Source organism: Prionailurus bengalensis, chromosome A3 (assembly GCF_016509475.1).
Source record: "Prionailurus bengalensis isolate Pbe53 chromosome A3, Fcat_Pben_1.1_paternal_pri, whole genome shotgun sequence".
Lineage (NCBI taxonomy): Eukaryota > Metazoa > Chordata > Mammalia > Carnivora > Felidae > Prionailurus > Prionailurus bengalensis.
The window spans coordinates 34,307,023-34,332,147 of record NC_057354.1 but is presented as its reverse complement, the minus strand read 5'-3'; the positions used below and the strand labels follow the sequence as shown (position 1 = coordinate 34,332,147).

Genomic DNA, 25,125 nt, shown 5'->3' with positions numbered 1-25,125 from the left:
AATCTAAGTTTAAAAAAATTTGTATATTCTTTATTCAACATTTGTTAAATAATCTTCCAAAAAAAAAAAAAAAGGAAATAAAATCACAAACACTGCTTTGAGTATTTCTTCAGTAAGGTTTTCAAACAAAAACAAATTAACAGGCCACACAACTGATCCCAAACTTCCCCGGGTCTTCACTAGTAACATTTATAGAAGGACTTCACACCCTTTGGCTTTTTGGATGAAGTGATATTACTTATAAAGTATTTGAATTACAGTCTTATTCATCATGTCTAAGAGTTAGTTCATGTATGCATATGAGGCTCCAGGAAGTTTCCAAGTAACTTCAAGAACATTTTAACTATTTAGAATTACCCAGAAACTTTGGCCTCATTATATATTTTCAAGCAACACGAAAATTAGAGGACAGAAAGCAAGACGCCGTGTCCAACTGCCTATATTTTTACTCACTGTTGCCTTCTTTGAACAAAAGTGGAAATGTTTAGGGCATACAGGCTTCTGGAAGGACTGGCTGTTTTATTGTGTTTTACAACATCTACAACAGAGAAACTTTTAACTGGGGCAATTAATTGATACCATGACACGGCCAAATCCTCAAAGCAGCATCTGGCGGGTGCACAACACTCCACTTCTTACCTTGGGAGCTTTGGCATGTTTCCCACATCTGGCATCCTTGACAAGGCTGAGATCTAACAGCTCCGTCTCCTGGAAGGCAAAAATGTGAAATTGTTAAGCATCCCCACAGATCTCCTTTCATTATTTTATATCACTGTCATCTCTTTAAAAAAAATCATGTTATCTTGAGACCTGCCTGAAGATTTCTCTGCAGTTAGGATATTTTTTCTTTCACATTCTTTATCAATCGAATTGGAGTGGAAACAACAAGATAGCTAACCGTTAACTGCTCAATTTAATATATATGCTGAGACATTTTGAAAGTATAATGGGCATGGTCAGGGTCCCCGGTCTATACTATGAGCTGTTCCTAAATCATCATGAACCGTGCCTTCCTGCTCCATGGTCAAAAAATAATCCTGAGAGTCAGTCTGAGTGTGAGGACATGTGAGTGGCATGGGAGATGGGGATAGGGGGTGGTGGAAAGAGATGTTCCCATCAGTTCACCTTGCCAAGGGAAAGAGATGAATCTGCCTCACCTACCTGCCCCCTCTCCAGCCTTTAGCACTCATTTCTTATGCCTCGATCTTTTCATTTATTCATTATATATTACTGAACACCCATAATATGCAAGTTACTCTAGGATACAAGATACATAAAATGTGATAGCTCCTCTGGATGGACTTGCTGTCAAACAAGGGAGTAAAGAAATGTATATGCATAAGACAAGGGAGGATGTGTTAATGCCAACTATAAAGTTAACTGCTATGGGAGTCAACAGAGAAAAGAAAGTTTTTCCCCCAGGGCTCAAAAAAAGTCCATGAAGGAGTCACTGAGCATGGATAAAAGGAGTTGGAAGGCATAACACTGGAAAATATCTAGACAAGAAAGGACCAGAGGTTTGGACAGAACCTTGAGGTATGGATGCTTAGAAATGCTTAGAGATGGAGAACACTGCAGGGGAGAAGGGTAGGGAGGCAGAAGGGGATAGAGAGGCACCCGGGAAGAAGGAACAGCACAGGGAAAATGTAATGGCAGCGTGGGAGGGGATTTTCACAGGCAACATTCAGTGTTCCATTACTGGGGCCTAGAACGTATGAAGAAAAGTCATGGGAGATGATACCAGAAAGGGATATGGGCAAAAGGATGGAAACCCTGAGAGTCCAGCTAAGGACACTGAGCCATGAGTGTTGTGACAATACACATCGCCAAGTTAACAGGAGACTCTACGCTGGCGAGATGGAGCGGCATTGCAATGAACAGTCATGCATCTGACTCATGCTGACAATGAGACAGCTGGACGCAGGCCTCTAATTCCCTTCTTACAGGAGGCACTGCAGCATCATTCTGCTGCTCAGAGCCTCTAAACACGAGTGGGTGTAATTTCTTATGGGCCCTAATATCCCCAAGTACTTGTAGTTGGGGTTCCCAGACAATTCCTTCAAATAGCTGCCACCAGTTCCAAATGTTCCATGTAAAAGGGTCTGATTATTTTCCTGCACTTGAGGTTGATTTCATGATTGCAGTCATAGGGGTGGGGGTGGAGTCTGTCCACTGGCATGAAAGACCACACAGCAGGTCCAACAGAACACGTGGCTCCAGCGCACTTATATGTGAAGCCCAAGCTTCACAGCTTGTTCTTGTGAACAAGAAACAGGGTCTTCTTTTCTTTTGCTCACCCTGGACTTATAAGTTTGCTTGTTCCTATTTTAGTGGATCCCTTAACCCATTCCTTGCCAGGTGTGACTGTTGGAAATCCTCCCAAACCCTGGGGTGTGAGGAGAGCAACCCAGCAAAGATCTTGCAGGATAGAAGATCTGGTACTACAATTCCCCTAAGGCTGTACCGTTAGCAATAGTGAAGGTCACCTTATCAGTGTTAGAAAAGAATGGTATCAATGCTAGACTCAATGATTCACTTAGGCAAATGCATAAGGAAGTCCTCAGACTTGAGGCGATGGAACAGCTGGTCTGGGTCTGTTATCTCCACAGCAAGACAACCAAAACCCGTGCTGGAAGGAGAGAAGCAGGAAGAGCCCTAAGCTTGAAGAAGCTTCAACCGGAAGACCAGAACCAAGTGGACATTTGAGAGACAGGAGATCAAATGAAGGTAGAGGTAACTGGAAGAAAGATGAAAGCCATAACATGAGGTAGAATTGTCTACAGGGAAGAGAGGAGTCATAAACAGCCCTAGGGTTTCCATATTCCCCATTGGAACTTGGAAGTTTGGGCAAAATGATAATGCATTTTGGAGATGTTGGTTTGAGGGGTTCATCCAAGTAGAAATGCCAGCCATTAGTTCAATGGTGCATTATTTATCAAATGCTGCTATGTGGCAGGTACCGGCTTGGTACTGAGGAACGACACCAACAATGCAGAAAACAGCTGTTTTGAGCAGCTCATGCACAAAACCACTTATTATACTTTAAAGGAGACATTTCAAAGTACACTGAGACATGGGCTACAAAGGACTATGGCATCTTTTCAGCTAATACACGAGGGCGAGAAACAGTTTGCCAGCCTTATAATTCTGTGTTCTGGTCGGGAAGGAGGGTTAGAGGAAGAGGAAACAGTAGGTGCAAATGCACAGAGGCAGGAATTGTGTGCAGAAAACTACAAGCCATGGGAGATACACAGCAGGGATGCATGGACAGTTAGCACAAATGCTTGGGACTTGGTAGTTATTACATGTGTGTCCTCTTTAAAATTATCCATAAAACACTGACATTTATGTTTGTCACACTTTTCCATATATGTTACATGTTTTCCATATATGCAGAATAAAATCATACACACATACATAACACATTTACCTCATCTTATATCATGGTTTTCTATCGAAGGAAATTCCTTCCAGTTGAGCAAACAAAGCCTTCAACTCTACTTGTTTATACACACAAAACCCAAAGTGACTTCACAAAGAACTAGATCTTAGCAGGAATCATTATATAGACTTTTATATTACAGATAATGAACACTGTTTTCTACTCTCAGCTCAAGAAGAAACGTTCATTCCCCAAGTCACAGAGGGGTACTTAACGCTAGCTGCCCTGGGGATTCATTCCGATACCACAGCGTCTAAGAAATTTCTCTCGCCTGTGTGTAAAATTGTGTGTGTAGGAAAGCCACCGCAGGGCACTATCAACGTGGGTAATGTGGCATGGGAAAGACCCAGGTGGAAAAGCTGTCCAATGGACTCATTCGAGTAGAAAGTGATGATTAAAATAGTGTCTCCCACTTCTATTAACACGCAACAGCTACCCCCCTGGGGTTTAACTACATTCTATTCTCGCTTCCACTAAAAAGAAAATGAGGAACCCAATGCACAGGACCACAATATGTTGCTTATGTCATTAAAACTTTTTCTAGGTTAATTTTCTCCAGTTAATAGTTTTAACAATTTACTCTCATTATTAGAAAGCAGCGAAATGGTCCCTTTCTCGGTTCATTTAAGAGATACTGATTTCCAGCTTTATGGAATTCACTATCTTTTACTCATTAAGAGAGGAAGGTCACATGATGTTTAAGTAGAAAACCTGAGTTTGAGGAAGGGCCCTAAAATTAACTGGTCATGTATCCAACCAATCATGGGACACATCAAGCATCAACTGTATCATCTATAGAATGAGTATGATAACACTTTCTATACCCATGGCTCTCAAAGCTTAGCTTGCATGACAGTCATCCGGAAAACTTGTTAAAACAGACTGGCTGGGTGCCATCCATCAGTTTCTGGATCAGCCGGACTGGGATAGACCTGAGAATCTGCATCTCTAATAAGTTCTCAGGTGATGTGGATGCTGTTGGTCCATAGACCACACCAGTGCTTGTCAAAGCACTGATATATACTCATTCATGGGGTTGTTATTATAAGGCTTTTTAGGTGAACATGATTGATAAAATTATACATTACTGATATGTTATAATACGTTGTATGAAGAATCGACATCTGTCATTTCTTTATACAGAGAAGTGTGAAATAAAAATATTTTACTTCCTGAGTGCAAAAGTGTGCCTTGTGGTGAATCTAGGCTTCAATTTAATTGAAGAAAAACTACTGAATGACAAATGGCATCAACACCTACTCTAATAAGGGTTCTTAGCATTAAATTTCACCCTATAAAAGCAAATGTCTCTGTTCAAAAATTCAAGCAATCACTGAAATTGTTCTATGTTTGCTGAAAATGCTATGCTATATAACCTTTGCTTTATACTTAATAACATTAAAGATATCTTTAGAAAAGCAAAAGAAGGAAATTGGTTCTCTTTCACCTCTAAGCCCATCCAACAATGAAAAGAGGATTGGGGTGCCCTACCTTGGCCAGTAAAGAAAGGATGGACTAGTAGACCTGCTTTATTTCCAAGGCATACAGTGGCCCCCTACAGAGCTTGGAGACCACACTCCTAGGAACCCCCCATCCCCATATATCCACTAAAGTGCTGACAGATGTACCTTCTCCCTTTGTCAGTACAGATGAAAGTGAATTAACAGTAATCAAGTACTTATTTTTGATATTTTGAATGAGTGATGAGAAACGCTAAGGGAAGACCAAATTATCTCTGATGTTTACTATTCAGCAGAAAGATTTCAATCCATCAGCCATGAACCCACTGTGAGGTAGATGAGCCATGAAATGCACTGCAAACTCAGGAAAGAATACAGTTTAAAAACCAACTCTTTTCCAGAATACCAATTTCTGTGCATTGTCACCAAATTCCATTAGTCACCCGATATAATAACGTACTTGAAGTTCACACAATATATAATCAGAGCAGCAATTACAGTCACAAACATTTCACAGAGAAGATATTAATGGCTGGGCATGTGGGGAGGGTGATTATGGATACCTCTACATGTGGTATATTCATTAAGTTCAACTTCAATCTACCAAAAGTAGAAGACATTAATATGTTTTATTGACTGTCAAACCTCCCTAAAATGCCCAATGTTAAAGAAAAAAAAACTATTTTGGAATCCTTTAATGAAGGGTTTTAATTTAAAGAGAAGCAGATGAAGCAGACTCAATTCTTTGTTCCTTTACTTTATTCCACTTCTGAGGGAGTAAAAATCTGTGTAGTGTACCTCTCAATAAAAAAAAAAAAAATCCCCGCACTCTCTCCCACTCTCTTATTTCCTTTGTTCTCTAGCCTTCATTTTTGTCTTTTTTCCCCAAAGTCTGTATTGGATCCTTAGTGTATGAAACACCAATGGAAATGAGGTGCACAGGTTATCAAAACCAACCACAGCAGAGAAAAGAGAAAGATGATACATCTGGGTTTCTTTATTGAAACCAAGCTAGGTTTAAAATGGTGAAAATGCCATAAAACTAGGGAGCAGAAAACTTGGAATTATCATTTGCAATCTGTGCATTATTAAGCCCCTTACTACAGATGTTTGTGCCTTGTATCCTTGTCTGTCAAACAGAGAAGCAGATGCCAGCAACACCTTCTTCATTGGGCTGCTATTAAATCAAGTGAAGTATTAAACTAAGATCTCCACTTAACAGGAAAGAACTATTGTGTACATATAACATCTTATGCTTGCAACATTTCCCATTCTGGGTGAAAGAGAAAAGATGCTAGTAGAAAAGGCTAAAATGGATAGGTAACACATCTAGAAGAAAAACACAGAATGCAAATAAACAAAAGAATAGTATCTGAAAATCTAAAACCACAGAGATATTTTATAAAACCTTGAAACCAAAATAAGAAAGACCACTTCTAGAGAAAACCAATTTTCACATTTGTGTGTCACAGTTAAATGCAAAATTAGATTAACATTTGAAATGGAGAAGAAACAATGACATAGTTCATGGGTTATGGGTTGTATTGTAATTATTGACATAGTCTGAGCCAATAAAATAAAAACTGAAAAATTACAGTGATTCAATGAGAGGTTCCTATCACTAAAGGAGGCAAAGTCAAAGTAATATACTAATAATAGCAATAGTAACCATGACTATTAACAATGGACAACCAGCAATATACCAAGAATTGTAAGAGATAATATTGGCATACATTATCTCATCAGTCTCTGCAACACCACTGTGACATGAGTATGACAGCTTCCATTGTGCAAACGAGAGAACTGATGGAAAAGTTGAGTGACAACTGTTGTTCAGTTCTACAACGGCATCACAAATCTCAGCGTCTTGCCTACCTGATATAAGCAGAACTCCTAGGTGGCCACCATGATTCCTGTGCCCTGATTCAGGCCTTTGTCCAATCTTCACCCTTTGAATGTGGTCAGCACCCAAGACTTGCTTTCAGCCAACAGAATATGGCACAGGTGAGAGGCTATCATTCCCGTGATGATGTTACTTTATATGGCAAATGTGAAGATTTTGCAAGTGTAATTAAAGTCTTCAATCAAGTGCCTTAAACTTAACCAAAGGGAGGTATCCTGGGTGAGTCTCTCCAAAGAGGATTTAGGAGTGAGAGACCTGAAGCAGCAGAGATGATCACCTGTTTCCTGTGTTGTGTGTTGTCTAAGAATTAAAGGGCTCAGTCTGAACAGAATTGTGTCAACAACCTGAATGAGCTGGGAAGAAGAACTCCAGCTCCAGATGAGAACACAGCCCAGTAGACGCCTTTAATGCAGCCTGTAAGACTACAAGTAGGTGAGACCCTGAACTACTAAAACTGTAAAATAAAAAATGGTTGTTGTTTCAAGCCACTAAGTTTCCAGTAATGTGTTTTGCAGCCGTAGGTAACAAATATGCTGCCCCCATTGTTTCCATATTTTAATGCACTTAATTAAAAAGGGATGTAAATGAATCCACATACCTTGGCACTCCACCCAGCATAAAAATGATTGCAATACTGTCATCATTTTTGAATATGACCTACAGGAAACAATTACTCTAATGGAATCACAGACTTACGGTGCTGGGACAGATTGCAGATTAGGAAACTGAGACCAAAAGAAAACATATCAATTACCCCATATCACTGAGACTGAGTAAAGAATGGAAAAAAAATCCCCATTTTCCCAGACCTATTTTTTTTCTAAAGAATTATTTTTCAATATTGACAAAGTAGCAGGAATATTAACTGAGTGATCCAATTTTAAAAAGAACACAGTTTTGTTCATGTACAAGGAAAAAATATTATGATACATAGAATATGGCACTAATTTTAACAGGCTGTGTCCCCACGAGGCAGCGTGAAATTTATTGACAAATATCTAATTTTTTCTGTGGAAAACCAAAAACATAGTTTAGCCCCTAGTTATGAAAGAGCCAAATTTCCTTCTCACTTCCTTCTTTAGCTCCCTGAGAAACTTCTATATATTCATGTAATAATAAAAATTGTTTAAGTTAAAGCTGTTGTAAGTCAACATAAAATTATATCCATAGCACCAAAGCTTTATTAGGACATAAAATTAATAAAACAATTCCAACAGCATTTATGTCTATAACTGGATGCATATATAACCTAATGCATCAATGGACTAGGCAGGTCAGGGGAGGGAGGTCGCGGATGGGGTGGAGCAGGGACAGAAATGCCACACATGATTCCAAGGTTCTAGAGCATTAGTATCTTCTCGCAACTGTTTAAAATGATGAATGAAAACGGGTATAATTTAAAATAATACTAATTGGCTTTAACTTTACGTCGCTGACACTATTAAAAAAAAAACAGAAAAACCTCTGCATAATCACTGTGGAAACCTGTATATGCTCTAAAGGTGAATAAAATCAGGAACATACTGGACGCTTATAACCAATATATTTTATTTTCCTACGTCTAATTTATTAACAGGCATGGAGGGATTCACCACATTCTTACAGAGAAGTATGGTATCGCATTTGTTACAGACTTAAAATATTCTTTTTAATTGTGACAACAATGATAAAGATTGCATTGTCACAGTTTTCTATTATGCCTGTGCTCAACAAAAGTCCTCATTTCAGGCCAATAAGATTAATTAGAAAGAATATCCATCACATGGCAAATAGTTTCATAAATGCTTAAAATTCTCTTTGTGGATATTTTGTGGGAGCCTACAATCTGATCTCCATAAGAAGTCACTTGCAATGAAATATGGAAGTGATATACATTAATCAGGCACATAAGCTGTTTCCACTTGAAAAGTCCAGATGATGTACATGTAGCCAGCTTTTCCCTTTAAATCGTCTAAAATGTTATCTCTGGTCTACACCCATTTCACTATGGATAAACAGCCACCTAAGCTTTTTTATCTGGTAGTGCAAGCTACTTTAGTCCTTTAACCTTACCTTAATGTAATATTTGAGCATAGCACCTATCTGCTTATATGAATTAAATTCTTTCATTTCCCTAAGTCCGTGGTTCTTAAAGTGTGGTCCCTGGAATACTATCAGCACAAATAACACCTTGGAATATGTGAAAAACACAAATTCTCAGGTTCCACCATAGACTAGCTGAATCAGAACCTCTGAGGTGGAGCCCAGAATCTATACTTTAATTAAGCTTTGGGGTGATTCAGATGCAAAGTGGAATTTGAGAACTGTGTCCTAGATATTAAATGAAGACAGCAACTGCCCATAGAAAAGACAAATTAACCAGGGCTACAGCTTATTGTAGGACAGTCTGTAGGACACTGGACATGCTACCCAGATCCATTTAAAAAATAACTGCCTCGGAGTCATATAAGCAATTACAGATCTGATAATATAACTGAAAAAAGTCTTCTTCGGACTAGTGTCTTCAGCAGTACCATCAATATCACTATAGACTGAAGCAGTGATTTCACTTTGGACCCTAGAGACTAGAAAAGTCAAGGGGAGGACCTAAAGATGCTTGGCCTATTTCTAGATGTGTTGATTCAACCCTATGCATGACACATCTGGGCTGACAACTGAAATATCCTTTTTCTTTTTTTTTTAATGTTTATTTATTATTTTTGAGAGAGTACAAGCCAGGGAGGGGCAGAGAGAACAAGACAGAGTATCTGAAGTGGGCCTGGACTGATAGCAGAAAGCCTGATTCAGGGCTTGAATTCACCATCCGTCAGATCATGACCTAAGCCAAAGTCAGACGCTCAATTGACTGAGCCACCCAGGTGCCCCACGCCCCATATTTTCTCTTTTTTTTTGAAAAAAAATTATTTTAATGTTTATTTATTTTTGAGAGAGAGAGATAAGACAGAGTATGAGTGGGGGAGGGGCACAGAGAGAAGGAGACACAGAATCTGAAGCAGGCTCCAGACTCTGAGCTGTCAGCACAGAGCCCTACACAGGTTCAAACTCACGAGAGTCTTTTCTCTTTAATCACATTCTCATGGCATGCCTAGTGACCTCCAAATTTTCTTAAGTATGTGAAAATGGTATTTATTCTTGCCTTCCCTGGTAGCCACTTTGTAAATTCCATGCAGATCGACTCATTTTTCTCCTTCAGCTATTTATTCCAACATATATCACATATTTTTCTGCCTTAAGGTATGTGTTTTATCCTGCCACGCTCCTCCCCATGTACTAGCAACTAAAAGATTTTTTTAAGGCTTAATAGAAATTTACTGCTTCATCAAGGACATTCTAAGGCTTAAAAAAACCCAAAAAACTATGATTCATGGAAATTAAACAGCACACTCTTGAAAAACGAATGGATCAAAGAAAAAAAATCAAAGGGAAATTAGAAACGATCTTGAGATAAACAAAGATGAAAACAAAATATATCAGAACTTATGGGATGCAACAAAAGCAGCAACCACAGGATTTTGATGACCTTTTAATCTCACAGGACATCCTGAATATAAGGAGTTAATCTACCTTCCAAAATGAGATTTTAAGTTGACATACATTTTTTAAGTTGACATACATTTTTTAAGTTGACAATATTTTAAGTTGACAATATTTTAAGTGACAGGTATGCAATAATATGGCACTTATTTTTTTCTTTTCAAAGAAGACTTGCTTTTTCAGATCACTTGTGGTTTTCTGGTAAGACAAAGAGATCCAACTGAGCTTTTCTCCATGCTAATTAATAGGGATAAGGCCTGGATATGTCTAATGGGGAGTGTTTTCCCCAGAAGAACATTCACTGAGTTGATCAACAAATCATCCTCAATGTCCTGCCTATGTGCTGTAAATTCATCAGAAGTAAACTCCTTTTCATTCAACTGTTGATCAATCTCAACCTAATGCAAGTACACAAAAGAGGCTAGCTCTTCATATCAAGAACTATAAACGATTGAATAAGCTCACTAAATCCAGGCTCTTTTTCCAGTTACTCAGAAAATTTTCATAAAACTCCTCTAGAAAGTCTGATGCCCACCTGGATCATTGCTGGTCCCCTTTACCAGTTAAATACACCCCCCACCCCAGTGTTTGCACACTTCTTTCCTAACAGTTGACAGCTATAGCCTTTGACTACCTTTGGCCTAGTAGAGCCACTAACCCAGATGCAGAGACAGCAGGAAGTGTCCTGGGACACTATTTCCCCTCAGAGAGCTCCTATCCCATGACAACCAGGTACAGAAGCATAAAAGCCCAGCAATCTTGCCTTTGGGCAGAGCAAACCCCTAGGTTGAGGTGGGGACTACAATTCAAAGCTCACCATTGGTTGGCTTCTTCCTCTTAACTCTCCTTTCCTCCATTCTCTGATGGCTTCTCTGGGAGCACTTGCTTAATAAATCTCTTGCAAACAACCACTTACATTTGGGTCTGTTTGGAGAATATGACCCAAGACAGCTATCATTTACAAATAATCAACTTAGAAAATAATGTTAAACTTAAAAATATTCTGAATCATGGTTTTTAAAAAATCACATTTTTATGTTAATCCTTCTCTTCAGCTTTTGATAGATTTTTGTATATTTCTGGAATTCTCAAATTTTCTGTAAAAATAATCATAATCATTATAAATCCACTAAACGAGCATTCTTTCAGAGAGTTCTCAGTCACTGTATGCTGTATTTTATCTTGTATTATTCTTAATCAGATTTTAAAATACTTTGTTTCCTGGGAAATGGACATATGAGTATATATCATCTAATCTGATGTGTAAATAGTTTTCTCAAAGGTTCTGCCACACCACATCATAATCAAGAGTCAGTGCCTGATTCTAAAGGAGAAATATTTCTTCCTTGAAAAAAAAAAGTAAAACTATAAAAAGCATCAGCTTACCTAATTCCCAAACCAGAGTTCATTTTTGTCATATTCAGAGCTAAAAAGAAGTATGTTCTTATCCACTATATTTTAGGTCACTTTCCTTTTGGTAAAGATTTATTCCAGTTTCAACCACCTACTACTCGAGCTTTCTTTTTTTTTTTAAATCGGAAACACACAAATTTTACTCTAAAGATGAATAAAAAAGATTCATTTCATAATTCCATCAAAACTTTACTGAAAAATGAATGAAGATGACTTTTCACAAAGCTTTCATATAAACAGCATTACTTTTCTAGGTATTCTCACAAACAGTATTAATTTAGAATTACCACCTCTCTGTGAATGGAGAGGGAGTAAGTGAAACACAATCAGAGTTGGACTCAGAGTGGGATGAGGTCAGATTTGAAAGACAACACATGGGAAGACTGTGAAACTGAAGAGTTACAGTCCTTGAGAGGAGAGAGCTGTAGGAAGAAGGGAAAGAAAAGACCTGGTAATCATTAAGAGATCAAGCTAATATTTACTGCAAGGCAAAAGTTCAAGGACAAGTCAAGTGACTACAGAAGACTTACCCACCAGGAATTTTGGGCTAACTCAGAGTTGGCCCAGATGTAGAAGAGAGAGATGAAATTGGGAATTAAAATTGTCCATATACAAATAAGACTTCAGTTGCTAATGTGGAAAGGAGGGAATTTTTATGATCTTTCTATGAGTTCATTAAAAAGTGAAATGTTTTGGGGCGCCTGGGTGGCGCAGTCGGTTAAGCGTCCGACTTCAGCCAGGTCACGATCTCGCGGTCCGTGAGTTCGAGCCCCGCGTTGGGCTCTGGGCTGATGGCTCAGAGCCTGGAGCCTGTTTGCGATTCTGTGTCTCCCTCTCTCTCTGCCCCTCCCCCGTTCATGCTCTGTCTCTCTCTGTCCCAAAAATAAATAAACGTTGAAAAAAAAAATTAAAAAAAAAAAGTGAAATGTTTTACAAGAGAGTGAAAGATTTTGTTACCAGAGTAAGATCTGGACAGATCTGGGAGGTGGGCAGTGGGCTACTTGTCAAGAGGAAGTTTGAGCAAATGATCTTTTTGGAGTTCTTGAGCTTAGAGCCAAAAAGGGAACAAAGGAGCAATATAGCTATATGTTTCACATTTGTACTACATAACAATGAGAAGGAGAATATCGTGTAAAAACTCTTTTACAAGGCCTTATGTTTACTCCAATTTCAGTTTCAGAACAGTAGGCAGGAACAAAGCAAAGAAAGACAACTAATAAAAGACATTTATCTCCTTCCAATACATCTTGGTCTTGACTTTCACAAGAAATTCCCTAAGGGAACCAACCATTTACTACCTTTATTAAAAAGGTTGCAAGGTGGCAACACAGTGAAGCTTATTTCTATCAATTGGTGAGAAATATAGAATCTTTCAAAAATTCAATGACAGGAAATTTGAAATGAGAATAAACAAAGATGGAGTTAAGGAAAGAGAATGCTAGTACAAGTGACAGAGAGACCAATGTATAAGTTGAATTAAACTGCAGCCTGGAAACAAAAATAAATGAATTAAGTAGGTTCTTAGCTAATGTGAACAAATAAGGCAAAAGCATTTAAAATATTTTTTTCTGTAATAGTCTATAGTTTTCTGATATATGTCAAAAGATATTCCTGGAAAGAAAGCTAGGAAGGAAGGAAGGAAGGAAGGAAGGAAGGAAGGAAGGAAGGAAGGAAGGAAGGAATAAGGGAGGGAGGGAGGAAGGAAAGGAGGAAAGGAGGGAGGGAGGGAAAGAAGAAAGAGGACAGGAGCAAGATGGCTAAGGAGGAACAAAGGGGCATGCCATCTCTCCTAGCTAGAGAGATTATGGCACTAGAGTACACGGAAAGCCAATACACTGGGAACATCTCCTAAATCGGCCATTCCTATAGGGAGTCAGGGCAGGAAGGAGGGACACAATAGTGTAAATGGGGAAGAAGGGAAAGAAACAGAAGGGCCCCATCTGCTCCTTGATGATGATGGCAGTTGTAAAGAGATGATTCCTTGAAAAACTGAGGGCACTGACCTTGAGTTTCTATACATGCTTACACATGAACTTCACCTATTCAAAGGCAGAAGAATACTCTGAAAACACACAGAAGCCATAGAATGGTGCCAAGAAAGACAACCACAAAAGTTAGTCTTTGGATAACTTTTCTGAAATATTAACTTGGACAATAAAATAGGGAGCAGTTGAGAGTGGAATTGCTCTAAAAGAAAATTGTCTTTGGCAAAATGCTGGGGAGAATTTCTTTGTATCCTCTTCTTCCTTCAAATCAAGACATTCTCATGTTTAATGCCTCCTTTGTAAATAGAGTTAAGAAAAAAAATAATTGTATTAGACTTTTTCATCAAGGGCAAAATAGAAGAAATAATCATTAGCTTCCTTTGCTGCTTGATTACTACCTTCCTAGTGTGTGAGGGATCTCGTTCCAGGTCATCTCCTCAAAGAATCACATTATTGAACAACATCATTGTTCGTCTTTGGAAGCGAGTCCTATTTGCCAAGTCCATACTTTCAAAATGTAATCCACTGTAACTTTTGTCCCTTCATTCCACAATTTTTCATTTTATGATAAATTAATTTATTCTCTAGAGTCTAGAACAACTGAATTTTATAATCTCTTGTGAAGCCTAAATTTTGACCAGGTTCACTATCCCTGGGTATATAATCTTTCTGAACAAATAACTCATGAGTCCTTAACATAAGTATTGAACATTCAAGGGACAGATCATTTTTGCATTATTGCACATTATATTTCTTCTTCTTCGATAAAAAGAAATAAATCTTCCTCAGAATTACTTACTCTGTAAGAAAGTAAATACCCAGGACAAAATTATTAAGTTTGTATAGCTCAAATCCTGGATTCATGTTTAGTGAAAATATTCCATATTGTAATTTTCTTGCTACTTTCCATAATGTGTGAGCAACTTATTCCCTATACACCTTTGGCCTAATCCCTCCAATCACTCAAATAACCACTTTGTCTTCTTTTGGCACCATTATAAACACCTACTGTGTTTCACAACCTAGGTTATTTGGGTTTTCAATTTTGAGTCAGATGAATCACATTTGCTCTATGTGGGTCAGTCAAAATTAAGTACAGAAGTCTCCACGTACTAAAGTTGGTACTACTCTGCCTTATGATTATGGAATTAAATTAACTTGAGTCTTAAGCACTTTATGTCTTTCGGCATTATTATTTTTTTTTTTTTAGTACAAAAGCTGGGACACATTAAATAGTCCAACCTTTGAGAAATTGCGTGGATATGGTACCTTTATCATTACCTTTTTTGGTATTACTTCATAGGAACATCAATGGTTCTCAAAGAAGGGTTCCTGGAACAGCAGCAGCAGCATCACCTGGGAACTTGTTAGAAACACAAATTCCTGGGCCCCATCCCAGACTTACTCAATTGGAAACTAGAGGGGAATCCAGCAATGTCTGTTATAAAACACTCCAGGTGATTGTGATATACTCTGAAGTTTGAGTACCACTGCAATGGACACTTACAGATTGGAAACAGCACGTGGAAAGAAATTCCAGGCTTTCTGGTTCTTTTTTAAATTTTATTTATTTTTTACTTTTTTAATCTTTTGAAAGGCAGAGAATGAGCAGGTGGGGGAGACGGGCAGATTAGGAGAGAGAGAAAGAGAGAGAGAAAGAGAGAGAGAGAGAGAGAGAGAGAGAGAGAGAGAGAGAGAGAGAGAAACCCAAGCAGGCTCCATGCCCAGAAAGGAGCCCAACTCGACTAGATCCCACAACCCTGGGATCATGACCTGAGCCGAATCAAGAGTCAAACGCTCAGCTGACTGAGCCACCCAGGTGCCCCCAGGCTTTCTGCTTCTTAATAGTTCCTTTGCTTATAAACAGTCATATTTATATTAAAGCACTCAGAAAAGTTATATAATGTAATCTAAATAAAATATTTTATTTTTATGACTATCAGATGCTACTTTTTAAACAAAATATGTGAATTACTAAAAATTAAGAGGCTAGAGGAGAAAATAAGCAATGGTAGAGAGACTGTATCAGTGCAAATACAAAGTAAAATATATTCCAGACACATGTTTCCACTTTATCTCCTATCTATTCTGCAATTCTATTTTTTTACTGTTTATTTATTTTTGAGAGAGACAGAGACAGAGCATGAGCAGGGGAGGGACAGAGAGAGAGGGAGATACAGAACCGAAGCAGACTCCAGGCTCCAAGCTGTCAGCACAGAGCCCACCACGGGGTTTGAACTCACGAACCGTGAGATCATGACCTGAGCCGAAGTCGGACGCTTAACCGACTGAGCCACCCAGGCGTCCCTCTGCAATTCTATTTTTAAAGTTAAGAAAAATACGGTATTAAAAGGCTCTTTTGTTACATGAAAGATCATTTAAACCCTGTGACTGTATGTAGGTAGTGGTTTTCTTAATATTATTTTGGTAATACATAAGCATTCCCAAGTGCTTTAAAAACATTTGCTGATGGAATTATTATTAAACCATTGAAAAGGCACACAAACGTAAAGGGTTCATGTCACCATTTCACTTGGTGATGACCAAAGAGGACTGTATTATAATGGCACCACTCTTTTCTTCACACAGGTGAGCGGGTTTGTGCAGGTCAGCATTAACAGGCGGTGCAGACCTTAAAGCAGAAGTGGCTAACTCCACCAAATTTTACACTTTGCCTTGCACAGTGTAGACAATTGCAGAAAATCACTGCCTAATCATGAACCATATTTCACAGCACCCCTTTCTTTTAAGGAGGGTCCTATGACTAATTCTCACAAATGGAAAGTAAATGGAAGAGATGAGGGTCATTTCCAAGTCGTTTTCTTTCCCATTTTTCTTCTATCTAGTGGTCAAGGAGACCCTAAGAGATATCTGAACCACTACATTGAACAGAGCCTAGGTCCCTGAATTACAACATAAAAGAAAGCCATCTTCAGACCAGAAACACATTAACCAGACTCTTAAGTATGTGAAAAACAGTTGTATTAAGCCATCGAAATTCTGGAGTTTATCTTTTATAGAGTATACTCCAGTTAATACAGGGCTAATAAGACCTTTTGTTTTAAAGGCCAAATTCCACTATCTCAGATCATAAAACATCACAGAACATTGTGATGGGTATTTTTATGTGTCAACTTGACCAGGCCACACTGTATCCAGATACTTGGCCAGACATTAATTCTGGGTATGTCTGTGGGGGTGCTTCTGGATGGAGATTAGCATTTGAATCATTAGGCTGAGGAAAGCAGATTGTTCTCCCCAATGTGGATGGTCATCAACCAATCCATTGAGAACCTGAATAAAACAAAAAGGCAGAGAAAGTAAGAATTCATACTCTGCCTGACTGTTTGACCTGCGAAAACAGTCTTCTGCTCTCAGATTAAGTCTTATGCCATCAGCTCCTCTGGTTCTCAGGCCCTTGGACTGGACATGGCATTGTGGGATTTCTCAGCCTCCATAACCATGGGAGCCAATTTCTTGTAAGATAGATAAATAGATAGATAGAGAGAGAGAGATAGAGAGATAGATTGATTATTTCTCTAGATAACCTTGAAACATACATGGAAAACTAAAAAAAGATAAAAACTGTGAGAACTAATTTAATCTCCATTTTATACATGGTAAAACTGAAACCCCTAGATGACTGCGGACTCTGATATCTCAACATACCTGGCTTAACCCAGTTCTCTGATTTAGGCAGAATATAATTACAGTTACAGCAAGCATTCACTAGTATAAGTGCGTTGATTACTGTGGCTTTACAGTGAGTCTCAAAATCAGAAAATGGGAGTTCTCCAACTTTGTTCTTCCTTTTTAGTATTGTGTTAGCTGTTTTCAGTTCTTTTCATTTCCATATAATTTTTTTTAAGTTTGTTGATTTTTTTTTTGAAGTTTTCTAGGATTTTAATTGGGACTGCACTGAATCTAGAGCTCACTTGAAAAGAACTGACATCTTTATCACATTGAACCTTTCCATCCATGAGCATAGAATGTCTCCCAATTTATTTCATTTTTTCATCAGAAAGATTAGTATCAGATCTTTGACTTTGTTCATCAGTGTTTTATAGTTTTTTTTACTTGCAAGATACTTGACATACTATGTTAAACTTAATCTTAAGCATTTTAAATTTTGGTATGATTATGAATAGAGTTCTCTTTTTTTGGCAGAAAAAGAGAGGGTAATAGCAAGAGAGCGAGTGGGGGGAGGGGCAAAAGGAGAGAGAGAGACAGAGAGAGACAGAGATAATATATTTTTTTAAATGTTTATTTCGAGAGAAAGAGTGCTGAGAGCAGGGGACTGGGGAGCAGCAGAGAGAAGGAGGGAGAATTCCCAGCAGGCTCCATGCTGTCAGCACAGAGCCCGATGTGGGGCTTGAACCCACAAACTGTGAGATCATGACCTGAGTTGAAATCAAGAGTTGGACACTCAACCAACTGAGCCACTCAAGTGCCCCAAATGGAGAGAGAATCTTAAGCAGGCTCCACACCCAGTGCAGTGCTCAATACAGGACTTGATCTCAGGGCTATGAGATCATGACCTGAGCCAAAATCAAGAGTCAGGATTTTTTGGTAGATACTTTAGGGTTTCCTACACAAAATATGTTCTCATCATGAGTAAATTTTATTTCTGTTTCCTATGTTTCTTTTTGATTCTCTGATTCTCTTCCTCCTCAACTGGACCATGTTTGGTACTTTTCCCACAGCCCGTTCCAACCTCCCTATTTTTTTCCTCAGTGTACTGATCTTCCACCTTGTCTTACCAAACCTCTTTGTCACATTTCTCCCTCTTCCTTAGCTCCTCTTGCTTCACCTTTTCAAATGCTCTAACTTTTCCAATTTCCACGAGCATTGCAGCCAGCAATAACGCAAGCATGCTGCCGAGCTTTCCTCCTTTCCAGACATGGTCACCACACTGCAATCATTCCCTCATCTCTTTGACCACAGAACTGCAAGTGGATATAGACAAAGTAAGGATTCTTCATAGAAAAAAATGCAGACACTAATTGCATAGTTTTCCTGAAAATGCCACCAGGGGAACTGTGTGGTCTGTCATGGCAGCTTATGCATTCCATCGAGACCGACTGAGAGAAATGAATGTTAGCAAAAGATCCTTTAACCAGAATTTTGACTGCAACTATGTCATATTGAGATAACCTAAAATTCTTTCATTTTGTTGACAATATAGTCACTGTATCCCATTTCCCCTTCTTGTCACCTGTCTAATCTTTCCTTCTAATCTTCAAAACCTAATTCTCTGCAAGACTCCCTAGTCTCTTTGAGTTGCGTCCTCTGAGCAGCTGAGGATTTCACTGTGTGTGCTAATCTTTTGCTCCTTGCTCCACTGGTTCTATTGTATTGAACTGCTACACAATGTAATGTTCTACATTGTTTTGCATGTGTGTGTGTATATAAATGTATACGTGTGAATGTGTGCATGTGTGCACATTTTTTAATGTCTTGTTTTTTTTAATTTTTTTAATGTTTATTTTTGAGACAGAGAGAGACAGAGTGCGAGTGGGGGAGAGGCAGAGAACGAGGGAGATACAGAATCTGAAGCAGGCTCCAGGCTCCGAGCCATCAGCACAGAGCCCAACGCAGGGCTCAAACTCACAAACTGTGAGATCACAACCTGAGCCGAAGTCGGACGCTCAACCCACTGAGCCACCAAGGCGCCCCATTGTTTTTTCATTTTAAAGAAAATTACTCGAGGGTCAAAATTCCATTTCATGCTTCTTTGTAATTCATACACGTTCAAATACATTGAGTGATTGATATCTGTTTTTAAGCCAAGATATTGCCCTAGTTTTAGCACAAACTGAGACAATAATATAACTTTCTAAGTAGTAATTAAATGTCTTTTAATCCTACTTTAATCATAGTGGATGTGTATCAGTTAAGTTTATGTTCAAGTAAAAGGGGATAAAAAGGCCAAAATAACAGTAGTTTATATAGGATAAAGACTCATATCTCTCCCCCTGGAAGACACTCAGTTAAGTGTCCAACTTCAGCTCAGGTCATGATCTCACGTTTCGTGAGTTCGAGCCCCACATCAGGTTCTGTGCTCACAGCTCCGAGCCTGGAGCCTGCTTCAGATTCTGTGTATCCCTTTCTGTTTGCCCCTCCCCTGCTCATGCTCTGTCTCTCTCTGTCTCTGTCCCTCTAAAAAATAAATAAACATTAAAAAAAAAGAGCCTGGAGATAGGAGTCCAGGCTGGGTAGGGTTGTCCCAACTTTTACGATGTGACAGTTTCTCAATTCTCCGCATGTGGTTTCTTCCTCCTGGTAGAGATGGCTGTTCAAACACAACTCATAATGGTGACAGAAGAGAAGGAAGATTGAAGGATTACGTGCCCTTCCCTCTAAAAAAGTTCTCCCAGACACACCTAGCTGCAAGGGGAGCTGAAAAGCATACAAGGAGAATGGATACTAGATCAATTGCTAGCAGGCTTCCTCTATCTAGAGGAAGAACATTCTCTCTGTGCATGTGTGTATCACCAGGACTTGTATGTTCAGTAGTAATCAGATGAGCATTGGTAAAAGATGATGGAGTCCCTGCGCGAATAATTCTCTTTCTCTGAGAGTGTTTTGTGGCTTGCTCCAGAATGTTATCCCCTACTCACAACTGCATACACCTCTTCTTCAACAGAAGCTCGCAGTGTGTCCTCCCAAAATCCTCCTCATCTTTTTCTCCTGTGGCATGAGATTTACCATCTTGCCACCGGGCTACTTAAGGAGCCAGGTCCTTTTTTTCTTCTAACTACTTCAAACTAAAGCAAACCTGATATTTCATAGATATCTCTTCATAGAATTAAGTTGAGGTATAACTTAAAAAATTCACCAACCTTACGCTTTGTCTTAACTTTAAGGTCTAAGTCCATCCATTCTAATAGTAACAATGTAAGAATCTCTGAAAGAAACAGTAGGTATAACAATATTTTGATAGACACTCCACTTATATTTTTGGATCATTTCAACTCCCCTAATAAAGCCACATTCTCAAATTTACAGCAAATAAACTAAGACTTCTGTCCATTCTGTGACCAGTCTCACTCAACTCGTGGAAATTTCCATGAAAACTGAACCAAGAAAATGAAAAAGAGAAGCACACATAGAGTATACTTTAGACACATCATCTAGCTCCAATTAGATTCTCCCTTCATTCTCTCTTCTGCCTTCTGGTTTGATTTAGGCCCTGCTCCTCAGAGCTCATGTCCAAAGTTTCTTTACTAATGAGCAAGCATGATTAGAATAAGGCACCTACCCTTTCAAAGGTTGCAACAGATTATGCAGTAGACATTTCAAGACAATGGACTCTACCCCTTTTTTCCTCCAGACACTCCAGAATTTTAATTATACAAAATGCTTGCTCTGACATTCTTGCTTTTTATTCCATAAATAGTAAAATCCAGAGGTAAACCATGTTTGTTTCTCTTAATCAGCATATTCTTAATCCTTTCCTGTTTATAGCTTTACACAGGAATCCTTTTGGAGCTGTTTTTGCTGCTTAGCATCAAAGCTCAGGCTATCCAGGGAGCTAGGGCTATTTATTTCCATGGTTTCTATATTTAGCTCTTGGCTTTGTTTACAGTCATCTCTCCTCCACCCCGCAAACACTTTAAAATTCCACTTTTTCTGCCATTCTGCATCCTTCTTCTATCTCTCCAGCTAGCGAGCTCTCTACCTAGCTGAGCATTTTCTTCTTGAGTTCTTGTCCAGAGGATGTCTGTCTTGCCTCTTTGATTTCTTCTGGAGAGAAAGGAAATTGCCTTTCGGAACTGGAGAAGCCTTTAGGGGCATGACTGCTACCGTTACCCCCCTTTTTGGGAGAAGGAACACACTTCTTGCTGCGATTCAAAGGCCACTATCGAAGGCAATTTGAGCTCCTGGGACAAGACAATGCTTTTCACCCCAAAAGTCCGGGGGTTGGTTTAACAGCTCATTTAAAAGCACATGTTAGTTTTACTATAAGGCAGATTAAGAGTTCTGGGACCAAATCGTGCTTGTCACTGCCTTGATAATTTAAGAACATAGTACCAGTTTAAGGAGGTGTATGTTTAAGAGCTCAAATAATAACTAATGATTATTTGGGGAGAAGGCTCAACGTGGGCCGTGTAAACTAAAAAGAAGAGAACGTTAGGAAACATAAATGACATCTTTATCACACTAACGGCCTTGCTCTGATGCATTTAATTTTTATCACTGAACAAAGAACAAGGTCAACAGAACATTCTTAAAATGCCAAAATCATAGTTATTAATTATTCAAGCCTTGAAAATCTGACTGGCTTAATTATCTTTATCTTATGTAGGCCTCCGATCACAGATAAATACGAAGGAGTTGGGAGGTCAGGCCAAATTGAGGAAGAACATTGGAAGGGTGAAGTCTGTCAGCAGGAAAAGGTTTAAATTTGTTTAGTCAGGCCTATGACTGGGGGGGTAACCATTTGAATAGAGTTCCTATCTCCATCTTCATAATTCCAGGAAGTTATATTCAATAAATTATTTTCTTCTTGAACAAATACCAGAAATCTGGGACACTATTAAACCTGCTTTAAAATTGTGTATCCTGCCACAATCTGACATAAAACATGCATGTGCTCAGCCTTACTTTACAGGATCATTCTTAACCTCACTGAACTCCTCAAAATAGAAACCACAGAGTCTTTTCTCTTTTGCTATTTTAAATATTGCGTTTGTTGTTGTTGTTTGTTCGTTTTGAGAGAGAGAGAAAGCAAGTGCAAGAGGGGAGGGGGAGAGGGAGAGGAAGAGAGAGAGAGAGAGAGAGAGAGAGAGAGAGAGAGAGTATCTTAAGCAGGGTCCATGCCCAGCACAGAGCCTGATGCAGGGCTCAATCAATCGCACTGCCATGAGATCATAACCTGAACCTAAATCAAGAGTCAGAGCCTTAACTGACTGAGCCACCCAGGCTCCCCTCTCTATTGCCATTGTAGATGCCTGAGGAGCACTTCATTATAAAAGTCTGGCTAAAATGAGGGGGAAGGGAAATGGTGATATCATGAAAAGAATGTGGTCTCTATGCTCCAGAATACTTCGACTTTTCTTCATGGTTGGACAAGTTTCAGGGACAGACCTGGCTGTCACCCATCTCACTTTTAGACTCTCAATAGACCAATGGTTCTCCACAGGGAGCCATTTTGCTGCCAGTGCTCTTCCCTCCAGCCCTGGGCATTTGGCAGAGTCTGGAGACATTCTGGTTGTCACTCTGGTGAGTGGTACTGGCATCTAGCGGGCAGAGGGCAGGGGGCTGCTGCTGAACATCCTCCAATGCCCAGGACTTGTGTCAGCACCTGTCACAGCAGGAGCTGGGAACACTGACCCCAAAGGTGGTCTGGTCAGGTGACTGACCTCATTGCTACTCAAGGCTCCGGATTTCACAGCCCTGACGAGGGAAGCTTCTGTTCAGTAGTATGCTTGTAGTTAAAAATAAGCTATTTTTTAAAATATTTATTTATTTTTGTTTATTTTCGAAAGAGAGAGACAGAGCGCAAGCCGGAGAGGGGCAGAGAGAGACACACACAAAATCTAAAGTAGGCTCCAGGCTCCAAGCTGTCAGCACAGCGGCCAATGCAGGGCTCAAACTCTCAAACCGAGAGATCATGACCTGAGCTGAAGTCAGACACTTCAACTTACTGAGCCACCCAGGTGCTCCCCAAAAATAAGCTATTTTTAAACATCAGGTCTGATGAGGATTTAGCTCCCTTTTAGGTATATGGACATTCTAAGTGTTTACTGAGAACATCACAGTTCTAAATGGGGATTTGTCCCCTGACATGAATAATATATAGTATCAATCAAGGATACCTATGGCTGAAAACACAAAAGACAATAAAGAGTAACAGGAACTCAAGTTTCAAACTGTAATCGATTTCACATCCTTCCAGTGAATCTGTGTCAATGCATAAAAAAAAAAAAAAAAAAAAAAAACAGCCCAGCTCTTTCCTTTTTTCTACTGGAGGGTAGTGAAGAGTGAAGGAAGAGCTGACTCTGTTGTCAAATCTTCCTCACCTTCAAAAACTCTAAAAATGTGAGGAAGGAGTATACCATGTACCAAGTATACCAAAAAACAAATGTCAGGTTGGTCAGAGTAGTTTTTTTTTACTTTTAATGGCTCCCGGTCTTACAAACAGCAAGCAGAGATCATTAGGGGCAAACATTCCTTTCAACATGCCAACTCTGCATCGACTATGCCCGCATTTAACCAACCCTCATCTGCTTCTCCCCCCGACGTCGGCCTGAATGTTCAAACATTTGCCTGCAGCAAATACCTCCTTCCTCCCTCACACACATTCCTATGAAAACCAGACACAAAGGAAAAAAAAAAGAATGAGACAAGTTAGAGTCCATTGCCTTTTGGGGACACACCACCTGATTTTCAATGGGTTCAACAAGATTCAGTTCAAGATCTGGGTAGGACTGTCTGTGTGGGTGTAACCAGGTTGGAATGGAGATCGGGAGAGGAGACACCACAGAGGGCATTTTGGGAAGGGAGCTAAGTGAGTAAAAGTAGGAAGGCACATGACTTGATGGCTCCTTAGGCAGTGGCTAGAGTAGAAGCACCACCGTGCCAGGATCTGAGGCTGAAAAGGAAGACCAAAGCCACAAAGGCCTCAAATGCTATCAGAAGCCCCAGAAGAACCTGGGCATGAAATGACAAAATAGTAATGGAGGTGGATTTACCAAGAAAGCCAGAACATCCTGCAATGAGGAAATCAAATTTTAGCTCAGACTCCGTAAATAACGTGACTGTTCTGATCCAAGGGAGAGGAGTAATAGGTTCCCTTTGGTACTTGTGTGCAAAGAAGGTGGACTAAGGACATTGTGCCCAGCTGGCACAAGTGGCAAGACCAAACAAACCCACAAAATCCATCTCTCGGATCAGTTAGCAAAACTGGAAGCCAGCATCTGGCAGTGCGTCCTGGAGGCAAGTCAAGCCTCTTTATGGACTGCACTTGGAATATTCACAGATTCAAAGAAAAAGAATTAGGACCCAAATCCCCACAACAAAACATACAGCAGCAGCAACAAATAACCCTTGCATCTAGCAGCTGGGAAAAGAAATGGCATGGGTCTCACAGTAGACACTTAGAAGAACTATACCAGAGCAAAGACAAGTTCGGGTCACAACAGACTAGTGCAGCTTCTCTTGCTGACGCGGGCCAATTTCTCAAGACAATGGCTTTGGGAGTTGACAGCAGAATTCTGCTGTACAGCATGATGAGTTCGTAGTTGATATTATGTCTTAGTTATGGATCACTAAAACGTTTGTAGACGTCATTCTGGACTGTATGCTTATTCCTTCTCGACAAATGCTTTTGTAATCTGCCTAAGTTGCCGAAATGAAGAACCACTTAAGGCATTGTTAAATACA

At 39.4% G+C, this 25,125-nt stretch overlaps 1 protein-coding gene across 3 annotated transcripts in view; it reads right to left on the bottom strand.

The window, feature by feature from the left end:
• The window catches only part of PLCB1 (phospholipase C beta 1), a 702,259-nt gene that overhangs the window by 469,129 nt on the left and 208,005 nt on the right, over window positions 1-25,125 (bottom strand). For all 3 annotated transcript variants that reach the window (XM_043602867.1, XM_043602869.1, XM_043602868.1), the window contains exon 3: window positions 640-708. In XM_043602867.1, the coding sequence (XP_043458802.1) occupies window positions 640-708 (69 nt within the window). The remainder of the gene's footprint in view (window positions 1-639; window positions 709-25,125) is intronic.